Below are 22,598 nucleotides of genomic sequence, written 5' to 3' on the forward strand. Positions count from 1 at the left end.
TCTGACCTAATAAAATGTTTACCAAAACTTTCCCTGAGTCTTATGTGGATTAAATGTTTGAGAAAGATTTTTTAAAATCACAGATTTAAGCAGAACTACCGCTTGATCACACCTACATCTTCATTTTTACTTTAAAGTAGACTTTAATAAATTATATTTGAAACATAGGCTTCACTTTCACTAGATTTGACCTGAAATATTCTCCCAAATTAATTTTAAACCAAACTTTTAACCTGATATAAACAAAAACCTCCATACATACACCATCTCAATGTAAGTTAAACTTTTTCTCCTCCAAACCGAAACCAAAGAGATCTATGAAATGTTAAAATGTTCCTTTTTTAGGATTTATTTCCCTCTGCAACGGGAACATGACTGTCCGAAGGAATTTATGTCTCTGCAACATGACTAATACAGGTGCACACTAACACCCAGAGCATGAACAGCATCCCTAATTTGTCTCCTGCAGCTACAAACCCACTGTGGATGTGATGAATCATTTCTGAGCCGAGAATAATGTCCTAAATAAATAAATCTGCACACACAGAAAGCTGCAGCGTCTCTCTGCAGCTGTATTTGATTTTCTTTCTGTTTACTGATCCGGTGCTCGACAGACGCTCTCATTGATGACATTTTCTATGACTACACCTGCTGCAGAGAGGTTAGAGGCCCTGATTGGCTGCACTAAACAGTGGATTAATAAAGCAGAAAACTGCATTCAAACAGCTGCAGATTAAGGTCATATAATAAATGGTATCATTCTGGTGCTTAAACCAGAACCCCCCGCTGCCTTAATCATTAAAACACGTTTGGTTCTTTATGCACAATGTGTGACAGGAAAGGACTTCAGCTCAGGTTCAGAGACAATCAGATAATAAAAAATTATAAATGATCAAATGTGTAAGGAGATTATATTCTCAAAAAGCAGAGATACTTAACTGTTTCATCAACTCAAAGAGTGAGGCATATATAATATAAATCCATTATCCACTGAATTATTTATTTCAAGGGGTGAATTTCTCTTCATTTTAATGATTTTGCCAAAATTAAAAAAAAACTATAATAATCTTTCCTGAACCAGATGAAAGTAATACATACACCCATAAGTATATACATATGCATCTACCTGCATATATACATCAATAGTATTTACCTATTTACACCCCCACACACACCCCCACACACACACATATTTACACACACACACACACACACACACACACACACACACACACACACACACACACACACACACACACACACACATATTTACACACACATACACAAACCTGCACCAATTGCCCCAGTCATCCACAGTGCTGTAATTCCCAGCCAAATTCATCACCCCTGATCATCCTTATACTTTTGAATAGTGAACATTTTGAGTCTTTTGTTAAAATATCTCATGCTTGGACTTTGCTTCAGCTCTTTAGTGAGTTTATTCCAGATCTTCACTCCAATAACAGAATTGCACATTCTTTTCATTGTTGTTCGAACATATAAAGTTCTGAAGTTGAGGTTTTCTCTATACTCATATCCCCCCACTCCATCAGTAAATAAGTTTTGAATATTTCCTGGTAATAATTTGTTGCTAACTTTATACATAAACTGTGCAGTTTGAAACTCTACCAAATCTGGGAGTTTCAGAAAATAAGAATCTACAAAAAGATTGTTAGTATGACAATAAAAGTCAACCTTGTGAACTGTTCGAATGGCTCTTTCCTGTAATCTGCATAATGGTTGAAGTGAAGTTTTGTAAGTGTTGCCCCAAACTTCCACACAGTAACTTAGATATGGCAAAATAAGTGAACAGTAAAGAATATTAAGGGCAGATGAGTTTAGAAATGTTCTAGCATTGGAGAGAACTGAAATACTTCTAGTTATTTTAGATTGAACATATTTAGTATGAGATTTCCAACAGATCTTATTATGAATCAAAACTCCCAAAAACCAAATGTCACTCTCTCCAGTCAGATTATCAATTATTATTTGTAAATCACTATGCCTTTTACAATTCCCAAATAACATAAACTTAGTTTTATCTAAATTTAGTGATAATTTATTAATATCAAACCACTTTTTCAATTTACATAACGCTAAATTAATTTCTATCAAAAGCTGCCGTAAATTTTCACCTGTACAAAAAATGTTTGTATCATCTGCAAATAAAACAAAATTGAGTATTTTGGAAACCTTACATATGTCATTTATCTATAAGATAAACAGCTTTGGTCCCAATACTGAGCCTTGGGGAACACCACAAACAATGTCCAGGCATGAGGACTGGAAATCACCCAATTGCACAAATTGTTACCTGTTGCTGAGATAACTTTTCATCCAGTGAAAAACTACTCCTCTTAGACCATAGTGATCAAGTTTCTTGATGAGTATTTCATGATCAATTGTATCAAATGCTTTTTAAAGTCAATAAATACCCCAACAGCAGGTTTCTTTTTATCTAATGCACAGGTCACCTCTTCAGCGATGGATCACAAAGATCCATCGCTGTGGATCTTTGTGACCTAAATCCAAACTGACTCTCAGTGAGTAGTTGGTGTTTGCTAACAAATCTATCCAATTCAGCAACAAATATTTTTTTCTGTTGAAAGTGAAGAAAATACTTTGAATTTTGATTTCAGCAAAAACATTATGGGGTGTACTCTGTTGTACAGTACTTTGCACTTTCCTATCTCCCAGCACAATGCAACATATTTTTGACAACACTGGCATCCCATACAATGTCGCTACAACCACTGATACAAACACTTTATTTGGTTTCAAAAGATTGCTACAGATCTTTTAACAGAGATATTCAAAATTATGCTGCATGAGATGTTTTTTTTTTTAAAACAATGTATTTGTAAAAACAAAAACATTACTTGTTGAAGGAACAACTGATGGTTATATTCTTTATCTAGTATTTGTGTATGATTTCACATTCCTGCCAAAAACCACAGGGAACTTAATAAGAAATAACTACAATGTTTATATTAATGAAAAAGCAAATAGCTATGCACCATCTCAACTAATAAATGGTGGTGGTAATTTAGTAAGACACTCCTTGGACTTTTGACAGGAATGCAAGGCCATACTTTATGCCTCACTTTCTCTAATGCTACCCATGTGGACCATATCAAAAGCCACCACCTGGTGTGAAAGTCCAAGTCTTTTGATTTATTCAGTCAGTTTAAACTCGATAAACTTGCGAATTGAGTTTGACTCGATTCCAAGTCCTTAGCTCTGCCTCTAATATTAGTGATCCAGTTAAAACAACCCGATTAGTTATATTTTTTTGCTAAAAATAGAAAAAGCAGGTAAGAAAACCATCGTCAATCCTGCCTCCGCAGATACAGCACTGTTTTTAACAGCAAGAAAATGTGTGAACCGTGACCTTCGACCCCGCTGCGTCCGTCCCTGATCACTCCGCCCCTCTGCAGAGAGAAACGGCTGCTCCATTCAAACAAACTCCGCGCCCCGGGATGCGACAGTCGCTGTAGACGGAGAGGACGGTGGCTTCAGCAGCAACAACACACCCTTTTAGTCTTAAAAAAATCACGCACACGCAGAAACACGCAGAGACACGCAGCGGGGCTCGCAGGAACTCTCACTGAGCGCAGTGTGCTAGCGGGAGGCTAACAGCTAACAGCACCGACATGGCGAGCGCCTCGTACCACATCTCCAACCTGCTGGAGAAAATGACATCCAGCGACAAAGATTTCAGGTAAAATCGGCACAAGTGGTTCCGCCTTATGGATCGGTTCTAGGTTCCTGTTAAACCCGCTGCTGTTGTTGGTTAAACCCAGTGCAGTCTCAGTAAGGCCTGAGACTAATGTGCTAGCTGCTAGCTTCCACCTGTCTGATCATCGTCACCCCGTTAGCCTGGTAGTTAGGCCCGATCCTCGGGTTAGATTTGATGTGACAACCGGTGTTTTGCTGCTAGTTGCTGGTTATCAGGGTAACGATCGGGGCGTTAAGATTTTAACCAGCTGGAGATGCGGGTTAACAGACAGCTGAGCTGCGGGTTAACGGCCGTTGGTTAGCAGCTAGCCCGCCTGCTAGATGTTTGCCACCAACTTCAGTCATGCAGCAGTACTGTGAGGTTCTGCTGCAATACAGCTGGGTCTGAACCCCGAACTCGGGTCCGGAGATGACGTCAACTCCAACTTAACCGTGTTCCGATTGGAAGCCGGTTGGATTTGACCGTGAAGTGGTGATCAGAAGCGATGCTAACTACCATTAGCAAACCAGTAAACATGGCTTGTGTTGGTTTGGGGCATTCAGACTGTCCAGCAAGTTTTCTGACAGAAGTGGGACTAGTTTTGTCTATGGATGATGGATTTAATGAGACAGCAGTCCACTAGGGTTCAGATAAGATGTTCGACTGCGTTACATACAGGAGGCCGCCATATTGTATTTAGTATCCAGTGTTGTTCAGGGACCTGAGATCTGGGGTATTCCAGCTCATTTTCTGATACTTAAGTCACACTTACTCCTCTTAACACTTACCTGACTGGCTCACAGGGAATCCCTGAAGACGTCATCACACAGGGGTGCATTATTGGTACTTGGTAGCTTCCTGGCAACTTCACAGGCGCTGTTTAGAGAGAGAGAGTTATAGTCTGGAGTTTATGACAAAACAAGGATTTTAAACTTGGTAGAGCTTCGTAAAGGATCTTCGTAAAGGATCTCCAACATCTTTCTAGCTATATGACCAGACAGAGATTTAAAAAGGAGCAGCTAAAGCAAATGTCTTTGTTTAGTGTTGCTTTGGACATGCTAATGTAGAATATCGTCAATTAGATGTTACCATAACAGTTAATAGGCTGTCATAGCAACATTCTTCAGTCAGAGGCCTATTCAGGTTTGTTGCAAGACTGACTGTTACTGGAGATTCATTGCTCCATTAGATTCTGAATCGCAGTTGTTATCGCATGCTAATCAGAGGATGCTGGTAGAGAATATTTAGTTGGATAGAGCTGCACAACGTATCATAGTCGCCATATTAAAATTGCAAATCAATACAGGGATTCAATATTTGAATGGATACGGGATTTAAAGTGTCAGAAAATCAGACGCTGAATACATTTGAGCAGGATGGTCTCTTAATTGGCTTTATTGTGAAATGGTAAAAAAGACACAAGTGTTCAGTTTTCTGTAATAATGACACATTTTTCAGATTTTTGTGCAGCCCTGGTTTAATATTTACGATGGGTTTATATGATTAACCACTTAAACTGGGATTGTGTTTTAATCCTTCAACCCAAAGTTCTGTTATATTGGTAAAGAATGTCGATTAATCTCTGTTAATATTGTTAGTATTAATCAATAATATCACCACAAGCTGTTTGACATGCAGCCCAGTTCAAACTGGATCACTGCTTGTGGTGCTTCATGTTTTTTATCACTTTGTACAGATCGCCAGTACTTTCTTTATTACTTAATAATTTATTAAAGAATTATTTTCTTCTGAAAAACTTTTTTTCTTCAAAAGATTATCATATATATTCCACAAAATAAAATTTATCAATGCAATGTGTTCTGAACTATTTGAATATTACATATAAAATTAACATTGAACATTATAAAAACAAATCAAATGAAGTTGTAATGTTTCCATATTAACTTATATTAAAAATTAAACATAAAATTTAAAATATGTTGACCAAAAATAAAAATGTTTGGGTAGCTTTAGTAACAATAATTTATTATTATTGATTTGTTGGGCCGTCAGGTTCTCCTCAAAGATCAAAATAAATAAAAATTTAAATGTCATTTTATGCTGTTATTAAAACAAGTCAATAGGTGTTAAAATCTATTTGTCTCCATTGACCTTTTTAGGATCACAGTTTAATTCGGAAACCAATTTTTCTATTTAAGAGGTCTAAGAATTCAATGTAAATCGTGACTGACAATAAGAAAAGACAATGTAAATAGAATATCTTTAATACAATTCTATATTGTTTCATACTGCATCAATTTCTATCAGTTTATATTTTAACAAAAATATGTTTATGCAGAAAATTCTGTTACTTAAATTATTAGTATGAGGTTAGCTCAACTGCATGGCTTTTTTTTTAAATAAAAAAAATCTGAGAATTATTCTAAATATAATTTTACAAAAAAATTAAGTAAACTAAAATAGATTTTTTAACATTTTGAATTGATTCTGAATTTCCAGGACTAACAGTTATGTTTTTATATAGAATAAATATCTATTAATTGGACAAAAATTTGTTGTGTGATATAAAGTAGGTTGTGTTGCTGATTATTTGACTATGTTGTGGTTGTTTGTTCAGTGTTTCTTGAAGAAAAGAATTTTTCTTCAAAACAAAAAAATCTGAGAATTATTCTAAATATAATTTTACAAAAAATTAAAATTAATTTTTTGAGCATTTTAAATTAGTTCAGATTTTTTCCGCACCTCTAATAATTGAAAAAAAAACTTTATTGTATACTATAGAAAAAAGATTGTGCTTCAGATTATTTAACTATTTTTATGTTGCTTGATTTGTTCAGTGTTCTTTTTCTGAAACCAAAAAAACATAAAAAAATATTCCATTTATAATATTATAAAGACTTCACCAGATTAAAATTGATTATGAAGCTTTTTGATTCAATCCAGAATTCCCAGCAGTAAGAATTGTGATTTTTCTGAAGAATAATTATTTCCTGCCTTTGTAATATCGGACAGAAAGGTTTTGTGTGCTGTAAAATAAGTTGGTAATTATTTGACTTTGTTGTGGCTCATTTGCTTGATGTTTCAGCTGAAACATTAAACAGACGCAGTTGCAGCAGTGAAACTCCTAAAATCTCATCAAACTCTGGGAGCAAAGCAGCTTGTTTGGTGAGAAGCTCCAAGGCGACGTTATCGTTTTCATCGCCTCCGACAGCAGCCGCGTCTGTCCCATAAATCTGTGAAAAAATGCGCTCGCTGTGGAAATTGCTCGTGACCTCGGCTGAGTGGAGCTGAGGAGCCGTTCTTATCGGAGCGCTTTAATACCAAATCAGCGGATGCTCAGCAGGAGAGGAAATGTCTTTTTTAGGTGGAGTGTCGCTGCTGGAGTCTTCACAAATGATCTTCTTAAAGCTCTGCTGCGTCGCTGTCAAACATATGCAAATGAGTCGCCGTGCTTGCAGGATGTGTCGCAGAGGAAAGCGTGATTATTGGATTGGACTTGCTGTCAGCAGATCTCATTTAGCATTAAAGGATTTGGATTAATAGCAGAAAAAATCCCCCAAAAAACAAGAAGGCTCCAGTGAAGAAGTTAATAAAAACAACTTTAGATTTCTTTGATCTGGATGTGAAGCAAACAGAGGAGACTTGTCATAATTTTGTTGGTGTTTTATGTTTCTCTTAAGGTTTGTGCATAAAGACGGACCGAGTTCATTCCTGGAGCTAAAAAGAAAACATATTTAGCGTTATGAACTCCAGCTGCCCTGATCTGGTTTTCCTCTTCAGGGTTCAAAATGTTGGTGCAGAAAAGAGAAACTTAATCTGATTCCTGTAATTCTTTACCAAGACAAATAAAAAGCTTGAAGTAGTTGGAAGAGTGATGGATCAACACAAAGTAGAGCAAAGCTGAAAACAAGAGAAGATCTGAAAAGTGTGGCATGCTTTTGTTTTTGAAAATCCTTTGTTACATGTTTGACTATCCAGAGCAGGGCTTCCCAAAGTGGGTCCTGGAGGCCCGGCATCCTGCATGTTTTAGTTCGAGCTAAAAAACCATCATTTGATCCAGGTTTTGTTAAACCAGTGAGACTAAAACATGCAGGAGGCCGGACCTCCAGGACCCACTTTGGGGACCCCTGATCTAGAGTAGGACTATAATAATGATTGATTAATCAATTATTAACTAACTACCTTATACAGACTCCAAATCCCCAGTTTGCTTATAAAATAACTTATTCAAAGCACTAAATAAGCCAAAAGTTTACACAATATTTATACATTTAAACAAAACTCCTCAAGTGGCAGTTTTAGCTTCATCCAGTTCAAATTCACGAAAGGAATTAGGAAAATAAAATTTTTATTTTGTTATTTAAAAGAGGAATGTATTTATTTGCACCTTTTAATACATTTTTAAAATTGTACATAAAAGGTTAAGAGGTTAAATTAGAAATCTGCAGAATGTGAAAACAGATTTATTATCAGTAAAATTGTTGCTTGTTGTTCTTTATAAAGCAGCTCAAGTTTAGTCAGATTGGATGGCAAACAATGGTAAACATTAAGTCTTGCCTCAAATGTGGGTTTGGACTTTGACTAGGCCATCCTAACACCCGAATCTGAAACCCGTATCAGGTTTTAGATTTTTGACTCCATTTGTCTTTATTTTTAGATTTTTATGTGTAAAAATGAGAACAGCATCTCATTCTGCATAACAACAGTACTTTGTGTTTGTCTGTCAATAAAAATGTAAGATTTTAATGTAAAAGAGAGGTTGGTAAATGTTTGACCTTTGAACCCTGAGGATAAACGGTTGAATTTGTTTTTGGTTTTAGGTTTATGGCCACAAACGACCTGATGACAGAACTTCAGAAAGACTCGATCAAACTGGACGACGACAGCGAGAGGAAGGTCGGTTCGTACGGATGAAATCCACTGAATGCTTTAGTTTCTGGACTAATCGATCGATTAATTGTGATTATTGACAGGTGGTGAGAATGATCCTGAAGCTTTTGGAAGACAAAAACGGAGAAGTTCAGAACCTGGCAGTCAAATGGTAAAAAAAAAAAAAAAAAAAAGCATCTGTTTTGAAACGTTTTTGTTTTAATTGCGGAGGTAACTGTGGGTGCGTTTGATTCGCCAGCCTGGGGCCGCTGGTCAGCAAAGTGAAGGAGTATCAGGTGGAGACGATCGTGGACACTCTGTGCACAAACATGCTGTCAGACAAAGAACAGCTGCGAGACATTTCCTCCATCGGCCTCAAAACCGTGATTGGAGAGTTACCGCCGGCTTCCAGCGGTAAAACATGACCTTAAAATTATTCCTAATAGTAATAATAATCTTCATTTTTCTTTTGTTGCCAATAAAATGATCTAATTTACTTTAATACGAGTCTCGTTTACCTTGTCCGTGTTTCAGGCTCTGCTTTAGCTGCCAGTGTTTGTAAGAAGATAACGGGCCGCCTGACGAGCGCCATCGCCAAACAGGAAGACGTGTCGGTGCAGCTGGAGGCGCTGGACATCATGGCGGACATGTTGTGCAGGTATGGAAACACCTGGATGCAGCTCTGAGCCGCAGGAACGTAAAGAAACCAGAATAAACTGAAATGTGTCCCTGATGATGACATCATCAGGGACACATTTCAGTTGCTCTAAGTGATCAAACCTGTTGTTTTTTAGACAAGGCGGCCTGCTGGTGAACTTCCATCCCTCCATCCTCAGCTGCTTGCTGCCTCAGCTCACTTCCCCCCGGCTGGCGGTCAGAAAGGTGCATTCAGGAACCTCAGGTTAAATCCGCTGCCATGAATCCCTGTTGAGCGTGTTTTCTTCCTGTTTCCAGAGGACCATCATGGCTCTGGGCCACCTGGTGATGTCGTGCGGGAACCTGGTCTTCATCGACCTGATCGAGCATCTGCTGACGGAGCTGGGCCGGAACGACAACATGTCCACCACGCGCACCTACATCCAGTGCACGGCGGCCATCAGCCGGCAGGCGGGACACCGCATCGGTGAGACGCAGCCCGAAGCGTCCGACCGTTCTGACCGGACGCAGAGCTGACCTTTGACCTGTCTCTTCAGGGGAGTACCTGGAGAAGATCATCCCTCTGGTGGTGAAGTTCTGCAATGTAGACGACGACGAGCTGAGAGAGTATTGCATCCAGGCCTTCGAGTCCTTCGTCAGGAGGTAGAGCGAAGCGCGGCGGCGGCAGCTCTTCTTCTTCTTCTTCTTCTGTTGGCTTAATTCGTGTCTCTGCAGGTGTCCCAAAGAAGTTTATCCTCACGTTCCAACCATCATCTCCATCTGCCTCCGCTACTTGACCTACGACCCCAACTACAACTTTGACGACGAAGACGAGGACGACAACGCCATGGACGCTGAGCAGAACGATGAAGACTACCAGGGTAACAAAAGTTTTTATCGCCGCCGCCATGTTGGAACCAACCTGGAAAAATGGGAGTGGTTTTAATAGAACTGGACGATACGGCTTAAAAATACAATCTGATTTCTTTTCTAAAGAAGAAATTACAAATGAGAGAAAAAATTTTCAAAAACTGGCGTTTATTCCAGTCTGAGTTGTACGGCTACGGGAGCACATTAGAGGAAATTTTAATAAAAAAGAGAGTAAAGGGTGCAAATTTCTGCCAAAATTTTGAGATTCATTTCAGAAAATTTCCAGAAAAAAACCTGGGAAATTTCTGTACTTGAAAAGTCAAATATTTGCTAGAAAAACAGATTTATTTATTTTTTTAGAAAAATCTTGGACATTTCTGTTTGAAAATGGAAAATATGCTTAAAAAAATCTCATAACCACATAAATTTTCTAGATTGTTTCAAAAGTAAAAACATTTTCTTTTAAATTCTTGAAATTGATTTCAAAATTTGAGATTTTTCCAGGCTAGGAGAATTTTCCTGTCAATGGATTCCTTGGGTTTGCATTGGGCAAAAAGAATCCAGGTTTCCTAAAAGTTAAATCTTCTAAACCAAACATTTGATCAATCAAAAAAATAAAATTTTCAGCCAGCTCTGGGTTTTAGTTGAACTTGTTTTTCCTCTTTCCTGTCCAGGTAGTGATGATGAATACAGCGACGACGACGACATGAGCTGGAAGGTCCGCAGGGCGGCGGCCAAATGTCTGGACGCCGTCGTTTCAACGCGCCACGAGATGCTGCCGGAGTTCTACCGCTCCGTTTCGCCTGCGCTCGTCTGCCGCTTCAAGGTAACTTCAAACGTCCCGTTGCTGCCGCTGAACGTTTCACTTATCGCTGGACAGGGGAGCAGCTATTAGCCGCCATCGCTAGTGGCGCTGACCTGCAGACAGGTCACTACAGAGTCCTGTTCACAAAACCAGCCTGAGGTTGAGCTGGATCATGTTACAAAACCATCATAAGTCCTTATTTCTTATCTGATTTCTGTAAAATTAAAACTGAAAAAATTGCTAATATTTTGGTGTGTGAAATATAGATTCTCCATAAAATAAATCTATAAACAGTTTGTTTTCTGTCGAGATAAAAGAGCAGATTTCTCTTTTATACTGCACATTAATTTAATTTTACATAATTCCTGTGTGTTCAGGAGAGAGAGGAGAACGTGAAGGCGGACGTTTTCCACGCCTACCTGTCGCTGCTGAAACAGACCAGGCCGGCTCAGAGCTGGCTGGCCGACCCGGACGCCATGGAGCAGGGCGAGACGCCGCTAACGATGCTGCAGAGTCAGGTGGGAAAAACCCGGCAGACGACTCATTATGCTGGACGTGGTGGGCTGGCGCATCAAATCTCAATAACATGCAAGTTATTGCATATTATTGCAACATAAAATAATAATTAGATGCTGATGTGGTAAAAGATTAAATATTTTCTTATTTGTAAGATTTATACCAAAGTATAACGTCACAAGATGTTTTACTTTCTCGTTTTAACTTTTTTTTTTTTTTTTTGTCCTACGACTTTTATTATTCTAACTTTATTCTGGTGACTTTATGACAACTTTTTTCTCGTTGTATGACTTTATTCTTGCAATTAAAATTTGTTTTCTTAGCCTGGCCCTAATCCTCTGTTTGTTTTTGATAAACATCCATTTATTTTACCATTAATTAAATATGTTTAGCCTTTTCAACCCATGTAGTTGCATTTTTCCTCTGAGCCTTTCTAACCTGATTTTAAAACCTGTCTCACACTTTGGCTGATAAACTGAGGTCAGACGTTTAAAAGTTTAATTTGAGATATTTTAGTGGACAGATGGATACTTTATTGGTAATGTAACAAGAAAATGTATCAAAACTTTTATTTATTTGTCTTTAAAGCTCTTTGCAAACAACACGATTCAGTTTTGATTTCTTCATAATTTAGACTAAAATCTTAATAAAAAAGTTGAAGTAGTCTAGATTTTATGCTTTAACTGGACCAAAATGTCTGCAGTGTAGTTTCTGTGCTGCAGGGGGCGCTGTTGCTCACCTAGTGATGCTGCTGGTTTTTTCTCACCCGTTCCCACGGTGACAGGAAACCATCAGCATCCTGCTCTGCCAAACAGACTGAAGCAGGTGACAGGAAGTAGCTCTCTCTCTCTCTTTCTCTCTCTCTCTCTGTTAATGTTGCTCGTCCTTTGCAGGTGCCCATGATCGTCAAAGCTCTTCACAAACAGCTGAAGGAGAAAAGCGTGAAAACCCGGCAATGTTGCTTCAACATGTTGACCGAACTGGTCAACGTCCTCCCCGGAGCGCTGACGCAGCACATCCCAGTACTAATACCAGGTAATGCAGCACCACAAATAAACAGAAACCCTGTAGATTTACAGTGAAATTAAAAAGTATTCACGCCCCCAAACCTCATACGTAGCTCTGCCGCCATTGGCAGCAAAAATTACCATCAGCGTTTGCAACATTATCAATTTTGTTCCCGAATCAAAGTGAATCTTCAGGACGATCAGGTGTGAAAACACCCTGAATCAATCAGGTCGGGTTAGTAAAACTGGAAATTAGTTTAATCGGACAAACTAAAATATGACCAGAAATAGCTAATCAGAAAAATCTGTAGGGTTTGGAAATACTTTGATGTGTCAAAATAATAAAAATATTCAGATTTAAAATAGAACAAACATGTTTTACTGTCCATTCCAGCAGAAAACACATTATTAAACCAATGAAATTGCTGATTGTTAACCTGTGATGGTTTTTATGTCCGAGGTATCATCTTCTCTCTGAACGATAAGTCCAGCAGCTCCAACCTGAAGATCGACGCTCTGTCTTGCCTCCACGTCATCATGGTGACGCACCCCGCTCACGCCTTCCACGCCCACGTCCCCGCCCTTGTGCCGCCCGTGGTGGCCTGCGTGGGAGACCCCTTTTACAAGATCACCTCAGAGGCTCTGCTCGTCACGCAGCAGCTCGTCAAGGTGGGATTCAAACCAGCGACTGTAATGCATTCGGCGTCTCAGACGGTGTTTATTGATGTGTTTATGGCCTCCAGGTGATCAGACCTCTGGATAACCAATCAGAAGCCTTGGACAGCTTTGACCCCTCCCCTTACATCAGCGACCTCTTCACCTGCACGATCAAACGCCTGAAAGCCGCCGACATTGACCAGGAGGTCAAAGAGCGAGCCATTTCCTGTATGGGGCAGATCATCTGTAACCTAGGTAATGGCCACCTGTCAGTCACATGATGTGACATTAAAAAATAAAAAATAAATAAAAATAAGACGTGACGCAACGTCATGAAGTGGTTTTGTTGTGCAGGTGACCGTCTGCCCAGCGAGCTTCCAGGAACGCTGCTGATCTTTCTGGAGCGTCTGAAGAACGAGATCACACGGCTGACGACGGTCAAAGGTCAGCTGATTCGTACAGGAGCTAAAAGAAATACTTCAGTGATAAACAGTTTGATAAATGCTCAACCCTAATTGGTACACAAATTTCTAATGAATTATAGTCTTTGAACTAAATTATGACAATTATTATTCATTAGAATAATTACAACATTGGTCATCTTATGGCAAGGAGTATTTTTTTATTTCACTTTTTGCATTTTTTTGTTTTTCCATTTGGGTCTCAACTGCTTCTAAAAACAGAGCAAGAGCTTAAAAAACAAATATGCTTCTGTTTTTTCTTTTTTAGCAACAAGTTTATATTTTTTGGGGTCTGGAAAGTGGGCAGTTTCAAAAACCTCCCAATTAAGTCACCTTTAACGGCAGTGACCCGTCACCTAGCAACCCCAGCAGAGTTTCGCTCGTTACCTAGCAACCCAATTTGAGTTCCACACGTCTGGTCCGCTGGTTTCTCCCCTGTCTGAGCTGCACAGTGACTGCTGGAACAAATAAGAGATTTGTTGTTCACTTACATCCAGAAACCAATTACTGCATTCTTGTTGGCTGTACAAGAGTTGTTACTAATGCTTTTCAAACATGTATGATGGTGAACGATATTCTAAACGTTGATTTGGGGGCGTGGCCAGCAGCAGTTTATTGGATTTAAAGTGACAAGAGGCCCTAAAATGTCTTGACAAACTAAAGTCCCCCTATCTAAGAATTATTTTGTGCAAAAAATGTAATAAAAATGTTTTGTTTAGGCCATAGATCTACCATAACCAGGTGAAGGAAGTGTAATAGGTCACCTTTAAGAATAATATTTCTTGTGAGTAACCAGTAACCAGCAGTAACCAGCAGTAACCAGCAGGCGTAACGTTGTCGTTTTGTTTGTAGCTCTGACGCTGATCGCCGGCTCTCCGTTGAAAATCGACCTCCGACCCGTTCTTCCCGACGCCGTTCCCATCCTCGCCTCCTTCCTCAGGAAGAACCAGCGGGCCCTGAAGCTCTGCACGCTGGCTGCTCTGGACATCCTGCTCAGAAACTACAGGTAGTCGCCACACCTGCGTGCCCCGCCCACAAGCTTGAGCTCCGCCCACCTCACCGTTTGTTCCTGCCCTGCAGCTCCGCAGTGACGCCCGTCATGGTGGACGCCGTTCTGGCCGAGCTGCCGCCTCTCATCTCGGAGAGCGACATGCACGTGTCTCAGATGGCGCTGAGCTTCCTGTCCACGCTGGCTGTGACGCACCCGTCCTCGCTGGGCCAGCTGGCCGGCGGAAACATCCTGCAGCAGCTCATCGCGCTGGTCCGGTCGCCGCTGCTGCAGGGAGGAGCGCTCGCCGCCATGCTCGACTTCTACCAGGTTCACACTCATTTCTCTCTGTTCTCACCTGGCCGTCCGGTGAGAACGGTACCAAAGTATCGTTCTCACCTGATATGAGACCAAAGTATTTGTGTTTGCTGTAAGTCAGAATAATGAAAATTAAGTAATAAATCCTGAACCAAATAAACTTTTTGACTATAACTTGTTGATAATCACAGGTTCATTAACTCTGTTCAGGCTCTGGTCGCCACTAAAAGCCCTGGTTTGGGTTACATGGACCTGCTGAGGATGCTGACGGGTCCAGTGTACAGTCAGAGCGCCGCCCTGCCTCATAAACAGGCGTATTGCTCCATCGCTAAATGCGTGGCGGCTCTGACCAGAGCCTGCCCCAACGAGGGGCCAGCTGTGGTGGGGCAGTTCATCCAGGTGAGACAATAAAACCTCATGGAGGAAGTTTAGATTATTCCACGTTCTGCTTGTGAAATCTGATTTCTGTGTTTTGGATTTTCAGGATGTGAAGAACAGTCGCTCCACAGACTCCATCAGGTTGCTAGCTCTGCTCTCATTGGGCGAGGTGGGACACCATGTGGACCTCAGCGGCCAACCAGAACTCAAGACCGTCATCCTGGACGCGTTCTCCTCCTCCAGTGAAGAGGTAAACCACCAGTTTTCTGGGCTAACAAGCAAATTTAGCTGGACGATTAAAGGTCCCAGAATTTATCACAATAAACGATAATATTGTTTCAAGTAACAAAATGGTAATAATGCAAAAACACCTGATTTCATTTTTTCTGTTATTTTTTGTGTTGGACTTCCTAATATTATTATTTTATTATTGTTAAAAAAATTTTTTGCCTGGCCCTAATTAATATTCAAAGTCCAAATAAACAGAAGCTGTAAGACAAGATGGCCGCCCAACCATACTTGTAATATTTGAGAGTGTGAATTGACTTGACCTCTGACCTGCTGTGTCTCAGGTGAAGTCTGCGGCGTCATACGCGCTCGGCAGCATCGCGGTGGGGAATCTTCCGGAGTATCTGCCCTTCGTCCTGCAGGAGATCTCCTCCTCCAAGAGGCAGTACCTGCTGCTGCACTCCCTCAAAGAAATCATCAGTAAGAAACAGCATCCGCTAACGCTCTGTGTGTATGGCAGGCCGGTTTATCATAAAATCAGATTCACCACACTTGCATCCCTGAGATCTGATGCTGGTTTATCACTAGACATATTAGTAAATTAAGACATCTCTCCAGATTCTTCAGTCACTGTCTGAATAAGCAACCTTGTTACTTAGTAACCTCAGCAGAGTTCCACCCGTTACCTAGCAACCCAAACTGAGTTCCAGAACATTTGTTCAGTTGGTTGTACTGCTATACAATGGCTGCTGGAAAAGACAAGTGTTTTGTTTTTGACTTACAGAAACAACTTGCTACATTCTTGTTGGTTGTGCAGAAGGCTCCACTTCTGCTTTACAAATCTGTATTCTATGACGTTAGAAAAGCCTGTAGTAGTGTGTGTGTGTGTTTGGTTTTAACATGTGTGTGTCCAGGTTCGGCATCTGTGTCGGGCCTGAAGCCCTACGTGGAGTCGGTTTGGTCTCTGCTGCTCAAACACTGCGAGTGTCAGGAGGAGGGGACCAGGAACGTTGTGGCCGAATGTTTGGGCAAACTGACGCTGATCGACCCAGAAACTCTGCTGCCCCGCCTCAAGGGATACCTGCTGTCAGGTGAGCAGAACTAAAATCACAGGATAACCAACACCAGTAGCAGTAGAGTCAGACGTTTATCCGGTTCTGTCTGTAGGCTCATCGTATGCCAGGAGCTCCGTGGTAACGGCGGTAAAGTTCACCATCTCTGATCAGCCGCAGCCGATCGACCCACTGCTCAAGAACTGCATAGGTAATTCCTCTGTTTTTATCCTAAATATGTGGGATTTTTATTCTTTTTGTAAGCGGATCTGACAACACTGAAATAAATTTTCATTTTCTTATCTAATAAAGAATGTACTTGTTTTTTTTTTTCTATTTAATGTATTTTTAATCTTTAGCTTATATGTGTACATAAAAAATCTGCAGTATGTTCCAAATCTGATTAATAGATTAGTAGAATAATTGTTAGTTGCAACCCTAAACTCAACATTTCTTTATGTTTAAGACATTTTTATCATCAAGTATTATTTCAGACAAGGAGCTCCAGTCTTTCCAGTAAATATATTATTTTATGGGATTTGTTGCGCCTTAACCACAAAAACTGGTCAAGCCGCCATCTTGAAACACTGTTTATAATTTTGGAGGTCATCTGTTTTTACTTAAGAAGTTGAACTGAATATTTTCAGTAGAAGGTTAAGAGTCTGATCCCTCATTGGTTGCTTTTTCTCCCAGGTGATTTCCTGAAGACGCTGGAAGACCCGGACCTGAACGTGCGCCGCGTTGCCTTGGTAACCTTTAACTCCGCTGCCCACAACAAACCCAGCCTGATCCGAGAACTGCTGGACTCAGTTTTACCGCATCTTTACAACGAGACCAAAGTGAGGAAGGAGCTGATCCGAGAGGTGAGGAGAGCCGGCGCCGGGTGGAGCCCTGCAGGTGGGCGTGGCCCAGGTGGCTCTGGGCGTGGCCCAGGTAGCTGACCGACTGTTGGCTGTGCGCAGGTGGAGATGGGTCCCTTCAAACACACGGTGGACGACGGGCTGGACCTGAGGAAGGCTGCGTTCGAGTGCATGTATACTCTGCTGGACAGCTGCTTGGACCGGCTGGACATCTTCACCTTCCTGAACCACGTAGAGGACGGGCTGAAGGACCACTACGACATCAAGGTCGGTCTGTCGACCCGAAACCACACCAGTCCGGGTTCTGTTGTTACTAACGCTGAGCGATTGATCAGTACTTTGGTTTTTGAAGGTTTTATTTTTGAAAAAAATACAAAATAAAAATTTGGGGATGTTGAGCATCTTGTGAAGTTATACTTTAGTATCAGTTTTAAAAAATAAGGAAATACTTAATTTAATCCTGGTTGTTAGTCTCAGTTTTTATTATTGCCCTCATTAACCAGAGTAATGGGTTAATGTTTAATCTTACATGTGTTCGGTTCCAGTAAGTGCTGGTTGAATTCTCGTTGGTTCTGGTAGATGCTGACCTTCCTGATGCTGGCTAGACTGTCGTCACTTTGTCCCAGTGCTGTGCTGCAGAGACTGGACAGACTGGTGGAGCCGCTGAGAGCCACCTGCACCACAAAGGTACAGCTACAAACACACACCTGGTTTCTTTTCAAATTGAGCTCCTTCCATTCTGTCTTTAGCCGACACTATATTGATTCTTGGATTTGATTCAGTTGAGATGTTTTGGACAAGAGGTGTCTGGCAAATTTAAATTAAAAATGCCAAAATTAGTTTACTCCGATTTTTGTGGTTTGTCTTTTACTTTCTCAACAGCAAACAAAATTGTATGAAATCTGTATATAACGGCATACAATTTCCAATTTTTGGGGGGATCATCAGTTGTTTTCTGTTTTGTTGGCCAAATTTTTACCAGTTGTAGTCAGAGGTCCAAATAATAATTTCAAGAGCCACAAATGGCCCCTGCTCCACACTTTGGGCATCCCCGATTTGGACTGTATTCAACTTAAACATAAAATAATTAAACATATTTTCAACAGGAATAGATTACACCGTTTATGCCTATTTATTGAACTTTTACAGTGGAGAATTTTAGCTAACTACATTTATAAACTATTAATTTTCAGGTCAATTTAAATGTTTTTGACTGTCTGCGACATAAATAGAAATTGAATTGGGCTGTGTGTGGTAAATTAAATTGATTGTGTTGGGTGAGATGAGCTGCCGCCTACCAGGAGAATAAAAATGGCGTTTCTCTGCAGGTAAAGGCAAACTCGGTGAAACAGGAGTTTGAGAAGCAGGACGAGCTGAAGCGGTCGGCGATGCGAGCGGTCGTCGCGCTGCTGACGATTCCAGAGGCCGAGAAGTCGCCGCTGATGTCAGAGTTCCAGTCACAGATCTCGTCCAATCAGGAGCTAGCGGCCATCTTTGACTCCATCCAGAGAGACTCCAGCTCCGCCAACATGGAGTCCATGGACACCAGCTAAACACGCGGACAGAACAAATTAACACAATGCACCATCCCGCTGCTGGAGCGCTAACCCCGCAGCATGTTTCCATACCAACATAACACACACACACACACACACACACAAAAGTTGTAGTGATACACCCTCTCCTCGCGATCGATTGTTTCCATGATGCATTGCACTGATTTTTGCGTTTGGAAAAAAGGACGAAGACTGATGGACGGCTCACACGGACAAAAAACAAAGATTAAAAAATGAAATCTAGAAAAAAAATATTTGGAAGCTCCTCCCATGAGTTGAAATGATTGGTTGATCTCCCTGTGCATTGTTTTTTTTCTTTTTTTTCTTTTTTCTACATAATTCCAGAAAGTTCTGCAGGTACTGTAACCTGATTGGCCGCTGCTGAGTGACTGACAGTTGGCGTGTTATTTGAATGGACCAATAGGAGAAAATATACGAGAAACAGCCTTTTCTGCCTCAGGCTGTGGTGACCAATGGGAGAAAGGCCCGCCCTAATCCTTGCAAATGACATAGGCAACCAATGGGAGGGGGAGAGAACTGATGGGCGGGGCTTTACTGTTTGTGGACCAATCAGCTTCTCCGTTGTTCTTCTGAGTAAGTAGATGTGCCCTTGACTTCTTCAATCCAAGGAGGGAAGGAAGCAAGAAAGAGGAGAGATTACCGGACCAGGTTACTTCTGACCAGACCCGACTGGACCATGCTGGCTGTTGCCATGGTTACATAGAGTAAAACAAAGTATCGATTTTCTGTTGGTTGTTCTGGGAGTTCAGCTGCCCTGAACCGGTTCTGGCCGGTTCGGTCTGGTAAGCTGTGGTTGGATTTTGGTTCTACTGTGTCTCGTTTATTTTAGTCTGGCCTAGACCGGTTTAATCCGGTTTGGTCTGGTCAGGACAATCCACTGTTTATCACCTGAGGAAAAATAAAAAAAAGGTCCATTTCTGCCTGCCTACGTACTCTGACTGCTTTATTTGTGTTTGAATCAGATTACATAAACAAACACGCATTAATGACCCACTTATGTAGCAATAAATCACTGGTGGCTGCATTACATATGGGGGAAATCTTATTTGGCCTTTTTATTTATTTTTTTAGCAATAATCTGTTACTTTATCAAATAAAAAGCATTCCAAATACTAACAATGCTACATGACATGCTAATAGTGGATGTGCTAAGAAGCTAATTTATTTTCCTTAATGCTGATTGGCTGAAGCCCAAAGAACGCAAATATAAATAAATGCCTTAAATTAAGTTGTAAAAATTGCTCACATCCACAAAAGTAAAATTTTCTTTAATGAATCATTTGATTATTATAGAAAATTAATTCAAAACGTGTTTAGTTTGTAACCTATTGACCAAAAAAACAATCTTATGGAAAAACTGCATGTGAATTTCATGAAAATGCATTTTTGTGACTCTACATTTTAAAACTGCTCAAAACTTAGATATAGAGTGTATTCTAGATAATTATTCAACTTAAAATGCATATTTTGAGTTGTGTGCAACATTAACAGTACAGTGATCTGGTTCTGCTTTAGGAAAAAACTAATGTCTTCAAACAGGATTCATTTCTAACCAGAGGTGAACATTGAGGGAGAAAATATTGGGAAATATTTTCATGTTGAAACTGGATTTTATCCTGGTGAGGAAATCCCAGCGTGTGTCAGCATGAGCTGCTAAATTAGATCATTTCCTTCGTTTTTGTTTTGTTTTTGTAATGTTTCCACTGAACTGCTAGTCACAAACAGGATTCAGTCAAATCTGAAACTGATCCTGGAAACTTATTACAAAGTTGACAAATTAACAATTTGGTCACACAATTGTTAAGTAAGAGTGTTTAAAGGAGGGTCAGAGGGCCGATTGGGGCCACCAGAATTAATTAGCACAAAACTACAACTTTTAAATAAAAAATACTCCTTTCTATAGAACAACACCAAACAAATAAAACTGTTATTGTCATCTACAAAGCATTGAACACACCGTAACAGTGAGCCGAGATTAGTGCCCTGAGGAATTCAGGTACATCAATATTTGATGGCTGTTTTTTCAGAAGAAAACTGTATTTTGGAGTTTCAAAGGTAAAATTGTAGAACCTAAAATACACAAAGTAATAATCATGTCCAAGCTTTTTGATTTTCTTCTATTCTCCACATCTGTCCATTGACTATAAAGTAAACCATCTAGATCTTGTTTATATTCTTGAGAACAGTTTCCAATTTTCTTCAATTGAGCCCAAAATTTAACAATTTAGCAAAGAAAACAATCCTGTTCCTATAAAAAAAAAAATCAGATAATTTATTTTGTTAATTAGATTATGCTGAGTTTATTGTTGAGAAGATAAAAAATAACCTTTTAGGTGATTTTTATTTTTTATTCTAAAAATAAAAATCCCTCTGCTGCTGTGGAAACAGAGTTTCTGCTCTGTTTCCACAGCAGCAGAGGGAGCCAAAGTTCACTTCAGTGTTGAGTTTAATCTGAGATATTTCCTGTGAATAAAACTCAGCTTCTTACCTGGCGCAGTGTTTACCTGAACATGGGTTTTTCCAACAGGTGACTTTCTTCTCGTTCGGCTGCTTCCGGCTCTGATTGGCTGCTTAAATGAGGCAGAAACTCATCAGACAGTAAACAAACGCAGTGATGCTCATTCATCTGGTCTCTTAGCAACATGTGAATATCGGCGAGCCTGGAGCCGGATCATTGACATGCTGATGATTTTACTTCTTTGAAGCGCGGTAATTTATTCTGCTCTGATGGGCCGCCTGCAGAAAAGGTGAGAGCTGTGTGGGAGGGAGCAGAATAATTTAATTTGGGGGAAAAAAACAAGATAAAAATGACAAAGAGTCACAATTTAACAGCAAGGAATTGAAATCTCCTCTGTTGTTGCGTCCAGGTTGCTTATTTTTTGCAGTTCTGGGTGAGCAGAACTTTGCAAGAAGCAAACAAACAGACTTAGAGGAAGTGTGTGTCAGTGAAAGGGAAGCTGGTTGGGTGGAGGGCCGCTCTATTCTCGGTGACTCCTTCCTGTTTGGGTGTGGCTTCACAGCAGAAAACGCCTCGTCCTGCGGGGCTTCATCCTGCAGATATGCTGGGTTTTTGAAGATCAGTTTCAGTAAGTGAGAAGCATGTTGGGCTGTCGAGGCGTTAGCATCACCGCTACGCTGTGACACCCACCCACAGATCACCACGTCATTTTCTGTTCTTTTGTTGTCAATCTGACACAAACTGCAAACAGGGAGGACAATTATTTCAGTTTCTGCCCAGTCACCATCTCAAAATGGAGAGAAAAAGTAGAGATTTAAATAAAACACAATTTTTAATTGCTGTAACTGTTAAAGAATAGTTTCCGTTATTTTGTTGTGTTAATAAGCTTTAATTACAACTTCTGTCGAAGATTTTTAATTGAATTATCTTCTATATGTGGTTTTTATGTCTATGTGTTGAGTGAAAGCTTAACGATCAGAATTACAATTAACTGACAGGAGTAGAACATACCAAACAAATAAAACTGCAGTTAGACTGAAATACAACAATGAGCCAAGATTACTGCCCTGAGGAACTCCGTTACATAAACTCACTCAACCAGTGAACTATTGAAAGATTCATGTTCAAAATCACAATTAAGATTTGAACTAAATAAGACAAGAATCAGACTGAAATATGTTTGTGGAGGCCAAGTTAATGTATAAAATAATCAGTCACTGTAAAAACTTATTTGTTTAA

The 22,598-nt window shown here is 40.2% G+C and overlaps 1 protein-coding gene and 1 long non-coding RNA gene across 2 annotated transcripts; one reads left to right on the plus strand and one right to left on the minus strand.

The window, feature by feature from the left end:
• The first annotated feature begins 3,407 nt into the window (after positions 1-3,407).
• Positions 3,408-19,833, plus strand: cand1 (cullin-associated and neddylation-dissociated 1). Its single transcript, XM_044108520.1, has 26 exons — positions 3,408-3,721; positions 8,500-8,575; positions 8,653-8,720; positions 8,808-8,962; positions 9,083-9,206; positions 9,343-9,430; positions 9,503-9,671; positions 9,742-9,847; positions 9,920-10,065; positions 10,729-10,880; positions 11,237-11,377; positions 12,269-12,410; positions 12,843-13,051; positions 13,126-13,294; positions 13,394-13,483; positions 14,353-14,506; positions 14,581-14,818; positions 15,017-15,205; positions 15,291-15,434; positions 15,757-15,892; positions 16,327-16,503; positions 16,580-16,675; positions 17,158-17,327; positions 17,427-17,591; positions 17,904-18,011; positions 18,653-19,833. The coding sequence occupies exons 1-26, from the start codon at positions 3,654-3,656 to the stop codon at positions 18,875-18,877; spliced, it is 3,705 nt and encodes a 1,234-aa protein (XP_043964455.1). The 5' UTR covers positions 3,408-3,653; the 3' UTR covers positions 18,878-19,833.
• Positions 9,939-12,262, minus strand: LOC122826536. Its single transcript, XR_006369813.1, has 2 exons — positions 12,115-12,262; positions 9,939-10,106 (listed from the first exon to the last, which is right to left on the minus strand). It is a non-coding gene; the product is annotated as an uncharacterized LOC122826536 (long non-coding RNA).
• Positions 19,834-22,598: the final 2,765 nt, after the last annotated feature.

Source organism: Gambusia affinis, linkage group LG23, assembly GCF_019740435.1.
Source record: "Gambusia affinis linkage group LG23, SWU_Gaff_1.0, whole genome shotgun sequence".
Classification (NCBI taxonomy): Eukaryota; Metazoa; Chordata; class Actinopteri; order Cyprinodontiformes; family Poeciliidae; genus Gambusia; species Gambusia affinis.